The 21,570-nt window shown below is 32.3% G+C and overlaps 1 protein-coding gene across 1 annotated transcript; it reads right to left on the reverse strand.

Annotated features, from left to right (window-relative positions):
* Positions 1-3,976: 3,976 nt before the first annotated feature.
* On the reverse strand, positions 3,977-15,458 carry LOC145332100 (uncharacterized). The gene is made up of 15 exons (XM_080177031.1): positions 15,297-15,458; positions 14,830-14,847; positions 14,166-14,221; positions 12,558-12,617; positions 11,949-12,024; positions 10,983-11,057; positions 10,289-10,368; positions 9,796-9,878; positions 9,416-9,483; positions 8,304-8,354; positions 7,066-7,179; positions 6,600-6,654; positions 5,863-5,902; positions 4,839-4,921; positions 3,977-4,139 (listed from the first exon to the last, which is right to left on the reverse strand). The coding sequence occupies exons 1-15, from the start codon at positions 15,455-15,457 to the stop codon at positions 4,023-4,025; spliced, it is 1,137 nt and encodes a 378-aa protein (XP_080033157.1). The 5' UTR covers position 15,458; the 3' UTR covers positions 3,977-4,022.
* Between the last annotated feature and the right edge of the window lie 6,112 nt (positions 15,459-21,570).

Genomic DNA, 21,570 nt, shown 5'->3' on the forward strand with positions numbered 1-21,570 from the left:
TACAAAACTTAAACACAACAATAATAAATTGTAAAAATATGTATATTCTTTTGTATATTTTCTTATATAAATCATAACATTTTTGTATAAAAGCATGTATTTTATGAACACAGTAATAGTGTCTGACTGATTATGACGTAACAAAAAAAAATTAGCCAATGAGAGGCCGTTATTGACCAATTGTAAAATTTATAGTGGCCTCTCATTGGCTAATTTTTTTGTTACGTCATAATCAGTCAGACACTATTACAGTGTTCGTATTTTATGTATAAAAATTGGTTTTTGTTATATGAAATGAACACTCACAGAGGCAAGGAGAACCATTTGAAAATAATATACAGACAGTCAGTGACGCACTTTCATTATGTGATGATAAAACTGTATAATGTAGTTGAAGCAGCACAATCAAAACTATTTTTTTCATGTATGACCCAGAAATGGGACGTACGACTGAGTCCAGTTTTACAAAATTTACAAGTTGAACAATATACTTTTTCTTAAAACCATTTCAAATGTTGATAACCCATATAATAAAGGCCCAGCATAAGGGTTGTTCCTTGAATGTAAAATAACATGTTATATAAGTATTTGCCTTGAATGTATTTTAATAAAAGGTCCAAATAAATTGTTATTCAGCCTACCAAGTACAGTTCTGTGTTTTTCCTTATTACATTAAAACAAACAGTAACAAGCAAAGAAGTTTCTTAAAGCAATGTTTCTTAAAGTGAATATGGACAAGTAATTTAAAGATCAATTGTCAAAAGCAGGAACATTAGAGAACGAAAACCATAAAACCTATCTAACATATTTTTTTTATTTTTGAATATTCATATTCCGTATGATGACTAACAGACTGATGGTCAAACTAAACTAAATAATGGGTGCTCAAAACATAGCCGTAAATTTAATTTTTATACTATTATCCAAAAAAACATCGGACCAAAATCACCAAAGATATGGGAAAATATGTAAAAAGAAATCAAAAAGCTACCTGTTCTTTCATCTTTAAACACAAAATCCCTTGAAACAACAGGAAATTTTATTTCAATACTATAATCCAAAAGAATTTTGAAAAATAACCAAAAATACCAAAGATATGGGGAAATATGTGAAAAATATAAAAGTAGCTAAAACCTGTCCAAGCTTTTTTATTTGGGGGGGGGTAACATTTTTATACCCCCCCCCCCCCCTCCAAAAATTTATACCCTGGAGTAAAATTTGCTTGGGGGGGGGGGCCATTACCCCCCCTGAAATCTGTTGGCAGGGGTAAATTTTTTTAACCCCTCCAAAATTTACCCCCGGGGTAAAATTTTTTGGGGGTAATTTAAATACTATTAAATATTTAGTAGTAAAAATGCGCGCGAAGCGCACAAAATTTTTTTTTGTTAGGTATTATTTATTTTGGGGGGGGTAAATACCCCCTCCTAAATGGTTGGGGGTGCCGTAGGTAGGGGTAAATTTTAAATGGGGGGGGGGGAGGGGTAAAATGAAATTTTTTTGGGGGGTGACTACGGCATACATACTGACGGACATTTCAAATCATGCATAGCTTCGCCACTGAAAAGTAAACCTCCAAAATATAGAAGTCCAAGAATCTAGGAGCGTTACCGTTAGTAGAACGATGTCTGTCTGTCTGTCTGTCTGTTTGTTTGTACTGAAGGATATCGCTAACCGCTGAACCGATATGATTCGCCTTTAAATGGTAGCTTCCCATATTTTGGGGGAGGGTACCACTACCCTCCCAAGAGAAATCACAAAAAAATCGAAAACTATAGAGACATTGCAAGGTATCGTAGAGACTTAAAAGCAACATAGATAGGTATTGAATTATTTAATAAAAAAAAACATCTAAAGTGCAACTAGAGGCCTCTAGGGGCGTAGCCGCTAGTCCTTATAATAAAGTAACAGGATGTTTGTCTGTACCGAAGGATATTGCTAACTGCTGATCCGATCGGGTTCTCCTTAACAGGGCAGCTTCTCATAGGTCCCGGGAAGGTTTGAAACTATTTTTGGGTTGAGTACCACCAACCTCCCAAGATTATAACCTGTTCTCAGCCATACTGGAAAATCATGTAAAGTATCGTATTAAAGACAATTTCAACGAATATTAAAATAAAAAATCATAAAATTAAAACCAGTTTGGTTAACCTGGGCCATCGGCCTTTAGGCGCTCAAAAACCTGGTTTAAATGTTATAATTTTTTTATTTTAATATCCACGGGAAGCTGTTTATAATACGAAATAACCTTTCTCTTTAAAAAAAGCATAGCTTTGACCAAAAAAATCGTTCTTAATCTTTCATATTATAAGAATGATATTTTTCATAATATTATTATGATTTCTTTTTAGAAGGGGAAATATGATTTTCTCAGCTGATATTCAAAATAGACGACTGGTTTGGTTATTTGCTACAAAATACAAATATTAAAAAATATGAAATTAAATGAGAGAAATGCTTTTTTGATGAAAGATTGCGTTATTTTTTATCAAATAAATTTAAATATTTTTATTTTTTAAAATGATCTTTAGATCTCCTTTTTTGTATTTACATCCATGGTTTTTTGTGCTTCGCTACTTAATAATGTTGTCATTCTTGTTGTATATTGATATGTTACAGAAGAGTATTTGTGTAAATACTGGATAAAACTAAATCTTTAAGCTGTTTATGTAAATACTAGCGGCTACGCCCTCTAGAGGCCTCTAGTGGCATTTAAATGTTTGTTTTTATTTTAAATATCTAATTTGAAAAATAATTTGTCTATGTTACGATCAGGTGTTAAATTCATGTCTCTACGCAGCGCCACTACGCTAGCGACAATATGCGGCGGGAATATTTCAATTTTTTTATTTTATTGTGATTTCTCTTGGTGGTGGTACCCTCCCCCAAAATAGTTAAAAACCTTCCCGGGACCTATGGGAAGCTACCCTGTTAAGGAGAACACGATCGGTTCAGCGGTTAGCGAGATCCTTTGGTACAAACATACAAACAAACACACAGACAAACACACAAACATCCTGTTACTTTATTATAAGGATATAAATATTTCTCTTAACCATGAACACTGTCTTTAAGAGTAATCACATCTGTTTTATTCTCCTCTCTACTTTCTTTTTAGAGGATGGGGTATTTTGCAAAGAGGGAGGTGGCTGTTTATTACACTAGTCCCCAAAGTTTTATCATAGTGTTTTCTTATTTTTTTGGCTTAACATTTTTGGGGACTTTTATTGAACTTAGATTGGTTAGTTCATTTAATTGAGTGTACAAATGTTTCAACCAGTAATTGTAATATAAAGAAGGGGTAATTTTATGTATCACAATTGGGAATGTACATCAATTTATTGGCCATTGTCTTATCCCTTTAAATACCTGGGTATTTTGATTTTAGATAATTGTATAACATAGTTTTGAGTTTTTCCATCAATATTTCCGTGATTTATTGCCGGCTTATGGAGAGAGGGGACATTGGACTGTTTATTACACTAGTCCCCAAAGTTTTATGTTTAAGAACTTTGGGAACTTTTCTTGAATTTTGTTTGGTTGTTTCATTAAGTTGAATGTCCAAACGTTTTAACCACTAATTGTAATCTACAGAAGGGGTAAACAATAATTGTGTTTCAATATTGGGGATGTACATAAATTTATGGGCCATTATCTTATCCCTTTAGTTCCCTGCAACCAAAACAAGGATGACAACAAAAATAAAAAGTATTCCAAATGTTAATTAACGAATGTAGAGCATCATATATAATATATTACATATTTTTTTAAAATCTGTTTAAATCTATCCCAAAATTACTTAAACTGTTTTTGAAGCATTTTTGAAAAGGGTGTTAGAAATATAATCTGACACCTGTAGAATCAAGCTTCGAAATTTAAAAATAAGGAAAAAAACACATAATTATGATTTAAAATTTTAATCTCTTTTATTTATTAGGTCCATTTGCTAAATGTTCATGTGTCTATCTTTTTTGACTAGTGATGGTGTAACATTCAAGCATAAATTGAAACTATTTTTATAAATCTTATTTAACAGGAACATCATATTTAACAATAATATCTTTTCTAACAAATAAATCATTTTGTATTCTTGTGTTCTGAACTTCTGTATGCTCGGGTTTCATAAGGTACTTCTCATTCTCCTGCAATATAAAACAAGGATGATTTTGTTATTTAGTATCGAGTCTCGCTGGATACTGCGCAATAAACAGGATAATGTATGTATATACAACATGTATTAGATTAAATGGTCTACACACAACTGACAATAATAAACAAATGGTTTTAAATCATGGATACAGAGATAATCATTCATAAAAACAATTATAATAGCAATTACATGGATCAGTATGGCACAAGGGGCAGATATCCTCCCATCCCTGGCGTCAGCCAGGAGAGGGAGGGTTAAACTTTCCAAAATATATAATATCTAGCAAGATGCACAAACAAAGCTTTTAATGGGCAAATAAATTAATGGAATACACAAAGACATTTGAAATCAACATAATAGATCAATAAACACATTATAGTGATATATCTATAATCCTTGCAGCGGGGTTACTCCAAAATTCTCTGGATGGGCTTGCGTCTTACCACAATTACACAGGGGGGGGGAGGAAATTTAGCTGTTTATTACACTAGTCTGCAAAGTCTTCTATTAACGTTGTCTTAACAATCTTGGAGACTTTTGGTAAATTTTTATTAGTTGATTCATTAGGTTCAGTGTTCAAACGTTTCAACCACAAATTGTTGTCTACAGAAGGGGTAATTTTGTGTATCATAATTGGGGATGTTGATCAATGTATCGGCCATTGTCTTATCCCTTTAGATCCCTGACCTACCTTATGTGCACCAGGTATATGTTTGAAGCCAAGGTCCTCCATATAAATAATAACTTCTTCAAGTGTTCCCGGGGTTCGAACCCCTGCAAATAAAAAAAAATACTTTCAATAAAACTTGTAAATTAATTAGGTTAAATACATTAATTTGATACTAGTTGCCTCGATCCCCTAGTTGTTAGTAGGGAATTGTATTTCTCGTATTCATTCGAATCCGGTGGATAGGAACCGGTTCTCATCCATACGAAAAAACTATGTCTAGCATCGAATTATATCCAGCTTTCTACGAATATAAAAATGTACAATCATAAGATTAAAACCAGTTTTTTTAGCCGGTGCGGCACCTCGGGGCTAAAAAAAAAAAGGTTTTAATCTTATAATTGTACATTCTATATCCGCGGAAAGCCGTTTATAATACGATGCGAGAAATAACTAATCTCATCCCTCTCTCCATATTTTTTATATTTTAAAATTTATTCATAGTAATTATATCTCCCTCTTTATCTTGTTTCAATGACATGATTAGTTTTTTTTACTTGATGGCTTGCGACACGTTGGTAAACTGACCGTCAATTAAAGTATATTCCATCCCTGACATTTTCAGGATTTTACATAATAGGAAATTCTACAATATTTTCAACTAAGTGTCATGTATTATTAATCGAGGGTCTTTAGGCTGGAGACCATTAAATAAAGGAATGAAAACAAAATATCACACGAACGACTGGAGTTAAAGATAATTTCTCATTAATTTAGATCCTAAGATATCCGTTTGCAAATGGAATTTCAAAGATTTTTTACTAGACTTTAGAAATGAAAAGTTGTTTTATAGATTTAAAGATGTTTAAATTGCCTATAAAAACGTCATACAATACAAATGACCAATGATAGGCCGATACGCAGACTAAATCAACAATGGCAGGCCAGTATACATTTTAATTGACCAATAGTAGTCCAGTATGACGTCATTTTTTGGTTACTATAAAAAGCTTAATAAATTTGTTTACCTAATGAAAATATGTTTTACCTAAAAAGTGTGATTCAATGCTGATAACTTCAATATCAACCTACAAAAAAAGTATAAATAAATATTCCTCCTTTTGGTTTAAAGGGAACTATGTACGAACAAGAGCAAGTGATGTAAAGCACCTTCCAGCAGTGATGTAAGGTATGTTTTGGGTTGTTATACTTAATTTCTGTCATATAGGGTTAGATGAATGAAAAAAGTTAGGCTCTACCATGGTTTTATAAAAGTATATTGAAAATATAATTGTATAATGAGTTAAAATTATGAACTATTAATGTATATACATATATAAGAAGGGGTGGTAAATTGTAATTATGTAAACAGTTGGATTAATGTACTTTTCCATTTTACGGCATTTGAAGATGTTTTCCTGCGTTTTTTATTTTGCACTTTGCACTCAACAAAAGCCTAGATGATATTTATTCAAAAGCGCTTAACATTTCAAATTTTTCCTAAGACTATGGTGGAACTTACTTTTTTAGTTTATATAACTATATTTAATTGAAACCTATATTTTCACAAAAAAAATACTCAAAAAGTCAAAATCATTGCTGGGTGAAATACTTTTTTTGTGCATAGTCCCTTTAACATTGAGCAAATTTAATGTAAATTTTAGTTTCTTTTCAAGTTTGAATTATCATTACCTTTTTTGGAAACCATTTAGATTATACAAATTGACAAGAAGATAATGAAAAATGTTTTGACAAAAATATGACAAAAAAATAATGAATAAATACCTTATTCCATGGCAGAGATTGTAAAACTTGAAATTCACCTCCCTCAATGTCTAAACTAAAATTTCAATGAAAACAATTAGTGCTTTCTTACAAAGTGCCGGTTGAGCATATTATTAACCCCCCCACCCATCCCTCCCTTTTTTGGATATCTATAATACAAAGTAGAACGATGTCTGTTTGTTTGTCTGTTTGTAGCGAAGGATCTCGCAAACCGCTGAACCGATCGGGTTCTCCTTTACAGGGTAGCTTCTCATAGGTCCCGGGAAGGTTTATAACTATTTACTTGAGGTCCTAACCCTGCAAGGTTCTTACCAGGATTTTTATAAAAAAAATTATCAAATTTATTAATTTAATTTTTTCTTCTGATTAAAGGATGTATAACTGATGATAAATGTTTCATCCGCACGGCATGTTCTATAAAACTGCACAATGGTGTTTTGGGAGATTTTTATTATTTAGCATTTACCTTAAATAATTAACTGTTGGATTATCTAGCGCCAGTAGCATGGTATAAAGTGGAATACATTGGGATGAATGCTCACTCAAACTTGTGTCCTCACTCACCATCTCTTTATCAAAACTAAAACAAGAACAATTATTTTATTAAATAGTGCAGCAAGTATCTGACGGAATAAATTTTTCCATAAAAAAAAAACTGAAAAAGGACTAAACAGGCTGCTGGCGGCCAAACGGCTACGGCACTGCTTATTCGCTCACAACAAGGTTGTTTTAAAAATGTAAAAAACAGCATAAAAGAGGATATTTATATTTTCAAAATTTAAGCTCAGAGCAATTTAATGGTATGCGCGGTATTTTTCTACCATTAACACAAGCTGCGCAATTCGTGTTTTTAAGAAGGTAGCAATTTTTAAACAACCTTTTAATAGTTATACATATCAATGACTGCAAATACAACGACATTTTTCATGACCTGGACGTTATAAAACACTTTGTTTGGGTCTAAAATACAGTAAAGCAGAAATCAGTTAATATTAGCAATAGATTTAAAGAAAAAATTTGTCGTTAAATTTCATAAAATCCATTGCATATTTGATTATCCTTATATAAAAGTGACAGGATCTCTGTCTGTCTGTCTTTGTATCTTGCTAATCGCTGATATGGTTCTTCTTTAAAGTGTTGCTTCTCATAAGTCCTTGGAAGGCTTTTTAGGCTAATTTTGGGGACGTCACCACCATAGGCGTCCAAGGGGGGGGGGGGTAATGGGGCGATTATCCCCCCAAAATAAAAAATCTCTAATAAAAAAAAATTTTGCGCGCTACGCGCGCATTTTTAATACTATATATTTAATAAAATTTAAATTACCCCCCCCAAAAATTTTACCCCGGGGGTAAACTAAATTTACCCCTGCCAATAGATTTCAGGGGGGGTAATTACCCCCCCCCAAGCAAATTTTACCCCCGGGGTAAAAATTTTGGGGGGGGGGTAAAAAAAGTTTGCGGCGCGCTTCGCGCGCCATTTTACCCCCCCCAAACACGAATTACCCCCCCCCTAAAAAATTTTTACCCCCCCCAAAATAAAAAGCTTGGACGCCCCTGGTCACCACAGCCCTCCCAACAGAAATTGCCAAAAAATATTGTCAAAGTACCGATATGTGGCACAACTGTAAACTTACTTGACTTCTATCCTATTAAGATTCCGAAACTTATTCTACAATTGAAAGTAGTTAATATGATATAAACTTACCTGTATTTCATAATTGATGGTCGCTCTAATAATGAAAGACAAGTATTGGTACTGAAAAAAATGATAATCAATTAAACCAAATTTTGAACAAAAATTAACATAAGATTTAAGGATATATATTGATATAAATGGGACTATGCATGAACGAGAGCAAGTAATGTTTAGCCCACAGTGCCTTCGTAGGTGCTTTGACTTTTGTGTTAGAACCTAAATTGGGACTTAGTGCATTTCATTACCCTAGGTTAGGTAACTTCATTTCACTTTTCAATAAAATCTAAAATGCAGCGGTTTTTGAGAAAATTAGATTTGAAAATTTCAAGTTCAATTTTCACCCACTAGGAGTTACCGCATAATCATGACAAGAAAAGCAAAGATTATCTATTTAAAATTTTGAACAACTTTGCTTTTATAAAGTTCTTCATAAAACCATTCCTGAAGTGAGTTGATTAATGGTCATTTTTATCAATTGCTTTGCTAAGGTCACGGGAATTCAGCCTTAAATAAATCATATATAGAGAGGTTTTATGACAGACTTTATAAAAGCAAAGTTGTTCAAAAGTTTAAATAAATAATCTTTGCTTTTCTTGTCATGATTATGCGTTAACTCCTAGTGGGTGAAATTTGATCTTGAAATTTTCAAATCTAATTTTCTCAAAAACCGCTGCATTTTAGATTTTATTGAAAAGTGAAATGAAGTTACCTAACCTAGGGTAACGAAATGCACTATGTCCCAGTTTAGGTTCTGACACAAAAGATAAATCACCTTCATTTGCACTGTGAGCCCCTTTCAATAATTTTTTGGGTGAATTTCTAAAAACTTTTTGTCTATGTAGTATCAAATATTTTATTATGTGTATTTAAAGATTATTAATCATTTAATCATTACAAATTATCATCCCTTTTTCCAAATAAATGACAATTAAAGGTTTAGATGCTTTATAAAACTTCTTTTTATTTATTAAATTTTGTTATGGTACTCCTTAATTTTTATCTTTCATTTAGCTTAAGTTAACAATAACCAAACCTGTCCAAAATTTCTGACATCACTGCTGGAAGGTGCTTAACATCACTTACTCTTATTAATACACAGTCCCTTTAACAAATCTTTATACCTATATGCTTTTCTGTTCGTTTTGACACCTTTCTTATAGTGTCCCTCATTTGGCTCTACAATCAATCCCTTAAATAATTCAAAACTGAGTTAAAAGGACCAGATTTTATTGAAAATGTAGAATTCAATAGGATAACTGTTTCAACACTTTAAATAGAATTAATTATAGCTTAGCAGAAATGAATTATTTTCTTTTATTTTTCTTTTATTTTCTTTTATCAATTTTAATAAGTCAGACTCAAAAGAAATTTTTGTTTAAATGTTTAGTCAGTTTCATAACAAAAAGCAGATCAGAAAATGAAATAATTGGACTCATTACTTATATAAATTATGCAGACAGAGAGACGACCTGCCAAGTTTATTTAGACATAAAAACCCTACCGTCCAGTTGTATTTCAGCTCGAAATATAGAGATGTTGACTCTGTTTCAAAGTCATATCCTCCAGCCTCAATGAAGAACCCGTCTAAAAAAATATTACTTAGTTCCAAACTTTTTAATACCTATATTTGTGACAACTTTCAATACACAGAAAATTCAAATTTTTAATATTTACACAATCTGCTTCGAAGTTATTTCCTCCGGCCTCAATAAAGAACCCGTGTAAGAAAGTTTGACTAAGGTCCAAACTTATTGGAGATATTATTATAAGTTCAACAGAAAAAAAACAGATAGGTTGATATCGGATAAAATTTTTAAAAATAAGGATAATATAGATGTCCTCCTGATTTACCTAAGCCTTTAAAAATTTCCGTTGATGCATTTTTACATTAATTTTCTGATTTTTGTGTGTAAATGTAAAGAGAATTATGATACTACCTTACTTTTGATATTATGTACAGAAATAATTTGGGGAACATTCTGTACATTTGTTACCTTTTAGTCTTCCTTTGAAAACAAGTTGATCCACCTCCACAGATTGGAGAAAATAATAACTTAATTCTTTCTTTCCGAAACTTAATAGATAAAATAGTTGTAAAGATAAATTTGAACACAACGTAGAACAATGTCTTTTTGTCCATTTTTCAGAAGCAAAAGATCTTGTTAATTACTAGAACGTGTTGATTCTGCATGTGGTGTTTTTAATTAGGTTATTTTATTCAGGGAGGGAGGAGACATTGGTCTGTTTATTACATTAGTCCTTAAAGTTTTTGATATTTTTTTTATTGTTGGCTTAACAACTTTTGGACTTGAATTTTAATTCGTTGGTTTATTATGTTGAGTGTCCAAACGTTTCAACCTAAAATTGATATCTAGAGAAAGGGTGATTTTGTGTATCATAATTGTGGATGTACATCAATTTATCAGCCATTGGCTTATCCCATTAGATACCTATATTTTCATAGGACTGTAAAACAACCTTTATGCAAATTTGCTAACCCCAAGGGGCCCAAGGATTGGGCTAACAAATCTGGTATTAATTTTATGATTTTTATCTTAATATTCGTGGAAAATTGTCTGTAATACGATGTTTTACATGATTTTTTTAGTACGTCTGAGAAAAGGTTCTAATACAGCGGATATTAATCGGTTTCAATGCCATACTGGAAATGAATATCTTATTCTGTACCTCAAAACATCCTCTTTTGAAACCACTTGCAAGTCATATGGTGTATCTGCTTCAGGAGATTTCAAATAATCATTCCTAAAACATTAGTGAGAGTTATTTCAAGAGTAATTAGCAAAACTTCAGAAAGCTGTTTTAAGAGCCTATAAAAAATGACGTCATACTGGCCGCCTATTGGTCAATTAAAATGTATAATGGCCTGCCATTGGTAGTTTATTCTGTGTAATGGCTTATCATTGAAATTTGTATTGTATGACGTAATTTTTTAAACTCACTATGAACAGCTTCAAACTTCAGTCATGTAAATTTTATTTGTAAAATTCATTCAATTGAACTTTTTATCATTAAGACCTATCCAAAGTTTACAATAACGAAAAAGTATGAAATTAATAAATGAATTAGAAGCAGCTACTAGTGCATAAAATAATCACGTAATTCAATACAAATGACCAATAATAGTCCAGTATACATTTTAATGAACCTCGTAAAAGTGTCGAACTATGACGTCAGAAAAAATAACAATTAACCAATGAGAAGCCAGTATTCACTGTAATTGACCAATGGTAAAATATATAGCGGTCTCTCATTGGTTAATTATTAATTTTTTCTGACGTCATAGTCAGACACTTTTTTACTGGGTTCCATTTTAATTGACCAATGGTAAAATGTTTACTGGCCTATCAGTTGTCATTTGTATTGTATAACGTCTTTTTTTAAGCAATATTAGCTTCTTCAATAAATTAAAGTTAACAGAAGGAAGCCAAAAATATAAGTTTTCCTATAGAATATAGGTAGATGTTACTTTATAAGTCAAATAAGCCTTTTTTGCTTCATGTGGGTAGATATCAAAAAAAACTTTTCGGATACATACAAATTTTCCCTTTTGCATACTGGACAAAGTAAGCTATAAACGGTTGACTGCGTTACTGAATTTATTTTTAAGCCTCAAAACAATTTTAAAAATTTTACCTAAATTCTTGAATAAGCTGTTGTGAATCTTGATTTAAACATGAAAGTAATGGCTTCAAAATGGCCACATGATTCTCTAACAAATACATAATTCTATTAATAAAATGGATTTATGATTTTGAAAAAATCTCAATGCTGGTAAGTATTATAGGCAGTTTTCCGCGGATAGTAGAATGAAAAGAAAATAAATCATTCAAAATTAACCCCCCCCCCCCCCCACCTCCCTCTAAATTCTTGGCGTATGCAACTCTTTACCAGAATGTCCGTACGTCTATTTAAAACCTTTATGACAACAATGTTTTGATGTGTTATAATAATCCTATTCCTCTGATTTTTTAATACTGATTCCTTTTACAACAAGGTACAATGTTATAAGCGAAGCATCCTTATAATCAAGTCCTAAAAATGTAAGTATGTCCTTAAACATAACCCTCCAGTTAAGCAGTTTTAGACAAATTTACTTACAATTTTGTTAGCTTTCATACACTTGTATTCTGATTATTCAGTTATGACATATACAGTGAAAAGTGTTAATGTGCGTTTATCTTTCTGTTTCAGAGCTTTGCTTTTATGGATGTTGTTATCCTTGTGTTTTTTGTTAAATCTTACCATATAGCACTTCTTCGTCTGCTCGTGTAATACGATTTACCGGCTGGTCATAGGAAAATACTAAAATTATTTAATAATATATTTCACATTACAACAGTTTTGCCCCTTGAGGCCATTATGGGCCATTTAGGGGAGGGGGGGGGGGGTGATTTTTCTTGGGAGGGTGGTGGTACCCCAAACTACACTGCGGAAACTACAATAATCCCCCCATGAGCAACACAACAATTTACAAAATAACATGCATTACTGTAATTCATTACAAACAGACAGACAGACAGTATGAGGGAAAAGCTCTGCGTGTTTTAAAAAAACAAGGATGATGACATCCATAAAAGCAAAGCAACGAAATTGCAAGACAAATGAACATTAACACTTGTGGAGTGTCAAAATACATCTTAAATACAGGATACTGTTTACGGACATACTTACGGTTTTAGGACTTGATTAAAGAGAAGCTTCGCTTTCAACATTGTTCAATGTTGTCCTAGGAATCAGTATTTTAAAATCAGATGATAAGGATAATACTAATTAAATACCATAAAAAATTGTTGTCAAAAAAGTAAAAATTGAGCATGTTTCAGGTAACAATTATTGAGTTGATGCGTTTTCTAAATTATACCTAAATTTTATAGGAATAATTATGCAAAGTTTAAAATCGATAGGACAATTATAACATGTCTAAATTAACGAAAAGAGCTAAACATTACGGACGGACAGACCGACCCTAATTATAGAAAAGCTTCACTTTTAAAAAGACGCGAATCATGTGTGAGGATATTGAGTCACAAGCTGCGTATTTTTTTTGCTGTGTCACCACTTCATTTAGAAATTTTAGAAATTTTGTAGAAAAAAATACATTATTTTCCATGCGCATCTAGCTTAAATTGGTGGCTGTGTGCAGGAAGGGAGGGGACAATTGGCTGTTTATTACACCAGTCCCCAAAGTTTTATAATAACGTTTTTTATTCTTTGGCTTTTCAACTTTGGGGACTTTATTTGAATTTGATTGGTTGGTTTATTAAGTTGAGTGTTCAAACGATTCAACCACTAATTGCAATCTACAGAAGGGATAATTTTGTGTATCATGATTGGGGATGCATATATCAATTTATCGACCATTGTCTTATTCCTGTATACCCTGGGCTGTAAGTGATATGGATATATCTAGGATTTAACTACTTTTAAACAACAAAAAAGATGGAATTACAGAAAAATGAACTTATTTGTATATTTTAAGTATTAAAATGCATTTCATTCTATAACCATTGCATTGTATGACCGTCAATACTTAAAAAACAGAAAAAAATATGATTCTTTGAAAGATAGATATCCGTTTTATTTTTATTAAAACTTTGGGATTTAAATGGATAAGACAATGGCCGATAAATCCTCTAATGATGATAAACAAAGCTACTCCTTCTGTATAAGATTACAATTAGTTGTTGAAACATTTGGACACTCAACTTAATGATCTAACCAATCAAAATTCCTTCAAAGGTCCCCATAGTTTTTAAGTTAAAACATTATTCAAAACTTTGGGAACTAGTGCAATAGCTCAATGTCCTCTCCCTGCCTGACGTAAAAAAGTATTGGTACTACAAAATTTACCTATGGACTGCATGAAACATATAGGATGGGAACTGTTGTTATCATCTCGCCATCTTCTGAATATATCAATTTTTAAAAGCTAAGATTATCTACTATTAGGTTTGGCCCGTCCGTTCGTTAGCTCTTTTCGTTAATTTAGGCATTTTAGAATGTCCTATCGAATTCAAACTTTGCATGATGATTCCTACAACAATTAGGTATGATTTAGGAAGCGTAGCACTCTATAATCTTTACCAGAAAGTCCGTACGTACATTTAAAACATGCTGATTTTTTACTTTTTTGACTTCAATTTTAGTGTTATATTAATATCCTATACATCTGATTTTTTAAATACTTATTCCTATATCAACAAGTTACAATGTAATAAGCGAAGCATCTTTATTAACAAGTCCTAAAACTGTAAGTTTGTCCTTAAACAGTATCCTGTATTTAAGCAGTTTTGCAACGAATTTACATAAAATTTTGTTCAAACTTGTATAAATTTATATTCAGATAATCCAGTTCTGACACTCTAAAAGTGTTATGGTTCATTTATCGTTTCAGAGTTTAGCTTTTATGGATTTTGTCATCCTTGTTAATGGTTAAAGTTCTAAAAAATAAGTCTTTGATGTATCTACTGCATATCTGTATGTAAACGTGTCATCGTCTTAACTTGAATCTTACCTTGGAAGTCCAATTTTTCTAAGAATAAAATTATGCCTTTAAAAAAAGTACGATTACGCAAGGATCTATAGGGATAAGCCTGTCTGTTTGTCTGTCCGTCTGTCTGTACTGCTTAACCGTTATGGTACAGGTTAGCTTCTCATAGGTCCTGTCAAGGTTTATAACTATTTAGAGGGAGGTAACACAACCCCCAATTCAAAATATATAATTGGGTTTTCAAATTCAACTCCACCTTCCTTAAGTGCCCCTAGAGGTTTCTAGGGGTGTAGCCGCTAGTAGGGGATAAAGTATAGCTACCAGGGATTTAAGAATGAAACAATAGGGTGTGAATAAATTTTAAACCTAATCATCCACCTATACTTATCCGCCTTCAATTCATTTTAAAATCCGCGGAAGGTTGTCTGATATGAAGCGATAATTAACTATTCCTTAACAGTCTTTTGTAATATTTTAAACGGGCACAATTCCTAATAGCGTTTGTACATTCTTGATTATAATCAATGCTGGGCTGCGCTCTTGCTGATGAATTATTATTGTTATCAGTATCTAATAACTCTTTTAATCCACTATTCATATTACTAGAAACTAAAAAACATTTTAACATTATTAATATCAATATTTTGAGCATTTTCTCTGAAAAAAAAAGAAATTTGTTCTTGTTTTTAAACCTTATTATTAAGTAAAAGAATCTCTGTGTGTCTCGAAAGATCTCGCTAACCGCTGAACTGATATGGTTCTCCTTTACAGGGTATCTAAGGGCGGTAGGGAGAAACTGCCATTAGAAAAAAACTGCCCCCCTCAAAAAAAAATGTTTTATCTTTTTTTTCTTTGTAAAACTAAAACTAAAATAAGAACCTCTAAAAAAAAATTGAAACTTTTTCCTTTTAAAACTAAAACTAAAAATTAGTTTCTCGAATTCAAACCCACCACCCTCAAGTGCCCTTAGAGGCTTCTAGGGGCGAAGCCACTAGTTTAGAGTATAGTAGATGGCTCATCCCTGGAACCAACGAGTGAACCAACTCAAACCTTATTTTTAACTTTCAAAGATCTTGCTGATTCCCCCTGCGGGAGAAGCTAACCCTGCACGGCACATCTAACTCTTACCTAACCTAACCTAACATAAAGTAAAGTCCGTTTCACCGACAAACATACATGAGAACATCATCAAATATAGAAATTCCTAGTACATTTGTCAACGAAAATAAACAAAACGACAAAATAAATATTTTTTAAACTTTTATTTTCTCCATTTTATTAGTCACATTATTTGGTACAGTATGCAGTGTTCAAGATCTGAGCAATTGCTCTAACAAAACTACTTTCTCTTTTTGATAATAAGAACATTTCGTTATCAATATTCTATTAGAGAACAACTTGTTCACAAGAAACCCCTCACTGGAAAACGAGTTTGAAAACTGTGAAAAAACCGGCCTTTTCATATTTTTGGAAAATCCGTAAAAAATATGGGCTTTTTCCTCAAAGTGCCTTGTTAAGCAAAAATAATGAGGAAAGGTACTTTTTTGGTTTTGTTTATTACTTAAGGTTAGTTTAGGTTTTAGAATTGGGTAGCCCCATCAAGGGTTAAGCATGGAAAAAAAAATCCTCAAGTCTTATTTTGAATTCATTCTAAAAATGAGGGGAGGTTTCAGTGTTCGACAGGCATTTTAACCATATTAACGATTACCGAGATCATTCTGTACAAACAGACAGATAGACATCTTGTTACTTTATTATAAGGATTATCTCATCACTTAAAATAAACGTAAATGTAGCAGACAAAGTGTCTAAAAACTCAGCCATGTGACGTCATAAAAATGAGGGATTTTCCATCTCTTTTTTAGGTGTTTTCTTTCCCACTTCTCCTCTCATATTCCTTATTTATATGACGTCACATGGCTGATTTTTTAGACACTTTGTCTCGCTACCTGTAAATAATAAAACCCTCGACCCAGATTCTTTCTATGTTTCAAAGTAGTGTTCCCGTAAATGGTACTTACAAAGCATTCCTGAGAACCAGTTGTTCATAATAAATGCATGTAGGATGATATTCTTAAAAAACGAAACTTTCTATGTATATCCTTATTATGAAGTAACATGATGTCTGTCGGTATGTTTGTTTGTTTGTACCAAAGGATCTCGCTAACCACTGATCCGATTGGGTTTCCTTATCAGGGTAGCTTTTCATAGGCCCCGGGAAGGTTTATAACTATACTCCCAAGAGAAATCGCCCCTAGAAAAAAGTTATCCCCCTCCCCCAAAAAAAATAAAAATCGGGGAGGGGTTATTGATCTCCCCAACCAAAAAAAAATCCCAATAATCATTTTTACTTTTTCTTTTTAAAACTAAAATAAAAAATGGGTTATCATATTCAACTCTCTCTTCCTCAAGTGCTCCTACAGGCCTCTAGGGGCGTAGCCGCTTGTTCCTTATATATGGGGTTGGTCATACGTCCGCAAGTTTTTCTTTTTAGACAATTTAGACATGTAAGAAATTACTTAGAACAATTATTCCTAAGACAACAAGGTACATGCTTCTATTACTTTTTTTGACAACAACTTTTTGTATAATATAATCATCCTATTCTTCTGATTTCTAGAGTACTGATTCCTATTACAACAAGGTACAATTGGAAAAGCACGTCATCTCTATAATCAAATCCTAAAAATGAAAGTATTTTCTAAAGCAGTATTCTGCATTTAGACAATTTGCAACAAATTAAAAATAAATTTCCTTTATTTCAAAGCTATACAGGCATACCGACGTACCAAAAAAACTATCAAAAACAGCTTAATCAACAAACCAACGCACCAAGTAAATTGTTGAGCATTGGAAATCTTTACTTACAGTTTAAGCCGTCTTGAATAGCAGCCGATTAATCTGACTACCCCAATAAATTAAAACCCGAACTGCACTATTGATAAATAAATTCCGTTACCAAATCGTTCCGGTGGTTATTGAGATCTTTTGTTACAGACAAACTTCATAGATCTTTCACATAGTATAATTATAGTAGTAAAATACACGTAAAAAGTGGAAAATAAAGGTATAGGGGTATAAGTGTCTAAATACGTTTCACATAATTGACTGTGCATTTCATAGTTTTTTGTTTGGTCATGTGTGTCTGATGAAAGCAGTGCAGATACTCTATAAATAAGTAATGTCTATGAGCAGTATTTTATTAATGTTTAAACGGATTAAAATCTCATATTCAGTGATAATTGGCAAAATTTAACAAACACTATTTTTTTATAATTAATCTAATCTTTTTTTAAAGTGAGGCTATATTATAATTATAGTCGGTCCGTCCGTTCGAACGTACGTCAATATAGATATGTACTGTTAGAATCGTTATATCAATTACAGACTTTGCATGATGATTCCTATAAAGGTCAGGTACGATTTAGGAAGAGTAGCAACTCTATAAGCGTTACCAGAAGTCGGTACTTTCATTCAAAACAAAATTTTAACTTTTTGACAATAATTTTTAATTATCCTCTTCATCTGATTTGTGATAATGATTCCTGTGAAAGAAAGATACGATATCATAAGCAAAGCAATTCTACAATCAAGCCCTAAAATTGTAAGTATGTAAGTGTTAATGTTCGTTTGTCCAATTGTTTCGTGGGTTCACTTATATGGGTGTTGTCATCCTTGTTAGTAGCGAAGATACTCTATAATTAGTAGCGAAGCTACTCTATAAATCGAAGCTACTCTATAAATCGAAGCTACTCTATAAATCGAAGCTACTCTATAAATCGAAGCTACTCTATAAATCGAAATGTCCGTCTGTATGTTCGTCCGTACGTCTGTCCGTCCGTCAGTCACAAAGTGGGGTAAACGTGATTTTCTCAGCATGCTTTTTAGCAGGTTTTAGGCTAATTTTATATTTTCCCCATTTTTCCCTATATCTTTGGTGTTTATGGTCCGATTTTCAAAAATTTTTCAATTAAACATATCAAAATTACATTTCCCGTCGTTTGAAGAAAACAACAATGACGGTCAGACTGCCTTTTTGCAGGTTTTTGGCTATTTTTATATTTTTCACATTTTTCCCCATATCTTTGGTGTTTATAGTCCGATTTTTTAAATTTATTCAGTTATAGATATTTAGATTAAATTTCCTGACGTTTTAAGAAAGGAAACAATGGCGGTCAGATTTCCTTTTAGCAGGTTTTTGGCTATTTTTATATGTTTTACATATTTCCCCATATCTTTTGTATTTTTGGCCCGATTTTCAAACTTTTTTGCGATGACAGAATAAAAATATTTTTTTCCCATTGTTATGCGCATCTAGTGTGTAATTTACTTTGACTGTCGTCATCATACAAAATAAAACAAGGTTTCGTGTTTATTTTATCTATTCTTGATTTTAATAAATTCACTTTAAATCTACTTGTACGTATTCTCATCCACAATTTTTTGTGCTTCGCCCTTATGGATGTTGTCATCAATTATAAAAATCAATGCATGAGAGATTTCAATACTTTCTATCTTTCTTTTAGTTGCGTAGTATCTTTACAAGTGTTATATTCTGTCACGGGCACATTGAAATAGTAAAGGTTAAGTTACAATTAGGCTCTGTTCTTCCATCCATCCATCTGTTCATCTGTCCGTCTGGTCATTGATTTCTACCTTACATTATTTATGCGCTTTCCTATATAGTTATGTCTTGAGCCATCAGTCATCACTAGAGATTCAACAGTCATGACTGGAGATAAGGGTTATCACTGGAGCCCTAAGTCATCATTGGAGCCAACAATAATCACCTGAGCCAACAATAATCACTGGAGCCAGGGCTCATCACTTGAGCCAACAATTATCATAGAAGCCATCAGTCATTGTTGTAGCAAACAGTCGTCACTAGGGCAAACATTTATCACTAGAGCAAACAGTCATCACTGGAACTATCAGTCACAACTGGAACTAGCGGCTACGCCCTTCGGGTACTTGAGGAGGGGGAGTTGAATTCGATAACCCAATTTTTCATTTTAGATTTAAAAAGCCAGAGTAAAATAAATTATTTTCTTTTTGTTGGGAGGGGGTCTATTTTTTTCTTGGGGCGATTTCTTATGTAAGGGTGGTAGTACTTTCCCGCAAAATAGTTATAAACCTTCCCAGGACCTATGCAAAGCTACCCTGTAAAGGAGAACAAGAACAGTAGTTAGCGAGATCCTTCGGTTCAAACAAACAGATAGATAGACAAACAGATATCCTGTTACTTTATTATAAGGATACGAGGCTATCAATAAGGCTGCTATGAAAACAAAAATTTAGTTAAGTAAATACGGACAGATGAAATTTCATAATTTAAGTGTAACTATTAAGTAGCTACGTTTATACGCCAAATGCGTCAAAACTAACAAGGAGATACGCCCCTAAAAATTACGCTCATAAACTATCCTCAAAATTCCAAGAAAACGAACGGAAATTCCATAACAACAAAAAACAAGGATGTCATAATTCGTTTGTTGCGAAGCCCACAAATCGAGCCTTTGTTGTAGAATGATAGACACATGCTCGGAAAATGTAATTTTTATAGAATATGCCCAATAGTAAAAAGCCAATTATAAAAATTCATTAGTTTACATTAAATATTTTTATGTTTGTGTTATGTTTATTAAATACCATTACCTTTATAGAAATTAAATTTTGATAGAATATTATTGACAAACAAAAAAATAACCCTCCCAAAATTTCAGCAGTCTATTTCTAATAGAAGCAGAGTAAAAATAAATGCTCTCATCAAATCTTTTATTTTTAGGAATTATGCAGTATAACAACAGTTTCATGTGTGTTGAATATTAATGTGTTACTCAAGATCTATAAAACAGCTAAGCCAAAGTTTCTAAATTACTACTATGACCTTAAAACTGTTATTGCATGCCAATTTAAATTTAATTTAAACTACAAATAAACGTATTAAATATAGATATATAATCCAGATAAATACCTGGATCCAGTGTTGGGGATTTTTTTCATCTGCTAGCAAATTGTTTTCTGCTCTTTATGTATCTACTTTTCTGTGTTGATATTTGTGACGCTATTGGCTGATATTCAAATGATACCCAATTAAAAGTCGGCATAAGGTCCACGGGGTAGGAACATATAGTTATTTAACCTCTTCCCCCTCTATTGTTTTACTTTAATTGACTGATCCATTTTAAAGATCTTAATTTTCATAATACCATTCACTCCAAGCACTGTATTAAATACAACCTTTTTGTTGTTGTTGATGAATTGAGTTATAAAGTAGCTTTGTTAAACTATAATAAATCAGTGTTGCCTATAAAATTATATCTATTTTACTGGCCATACAAAGGATATAGGGATAGAGATATGAAAGATAATTCAAACTTTGTCCGTCATAAAAACCTGAATAAAGTATAATCATATTAAAATTCTATTCATAGCATCACTATAGGTATCCGCTTCTCTCACTGACTGACTCCTTCCAACAGAAAAATGTAAACCCGAACACAGTAATAATGTCTGACTGATTATGACGTAACAAAAAAAATTAGCCAATGAAAGGCCGTTATTGACCAATGGTAAAATTTATAGTGGCCTCTCATTGGCTAATTTTTTTGTTACGTCATAATCAGTCAGACACTATTGCTGTGTTCTGTAAACCCCGCTAGAATGCAAAAAATAGAATATATATCTTAGAGTGCCCTAAGAATATATTTATACATGCTAATAGAGTATATGAGTGAATATGTGACATCTACACCTATTTTTTTG

The sequence above is a fragment of the Acartia tonsa genome, chromosome 1, assembly GCF_053477335.1.
Source record: "Acartia tonsa isolate MP-2025a chromosome 1, ASM5347733v1, whole genome shotgun sequence".
Taxonomy (NCBI): domain Eukaryota; kingdom Metazoa; phylum Arthropoda; class Copepoda; order Calanoida; family Acartiidae; genus Acartia; species Acartia tonsa.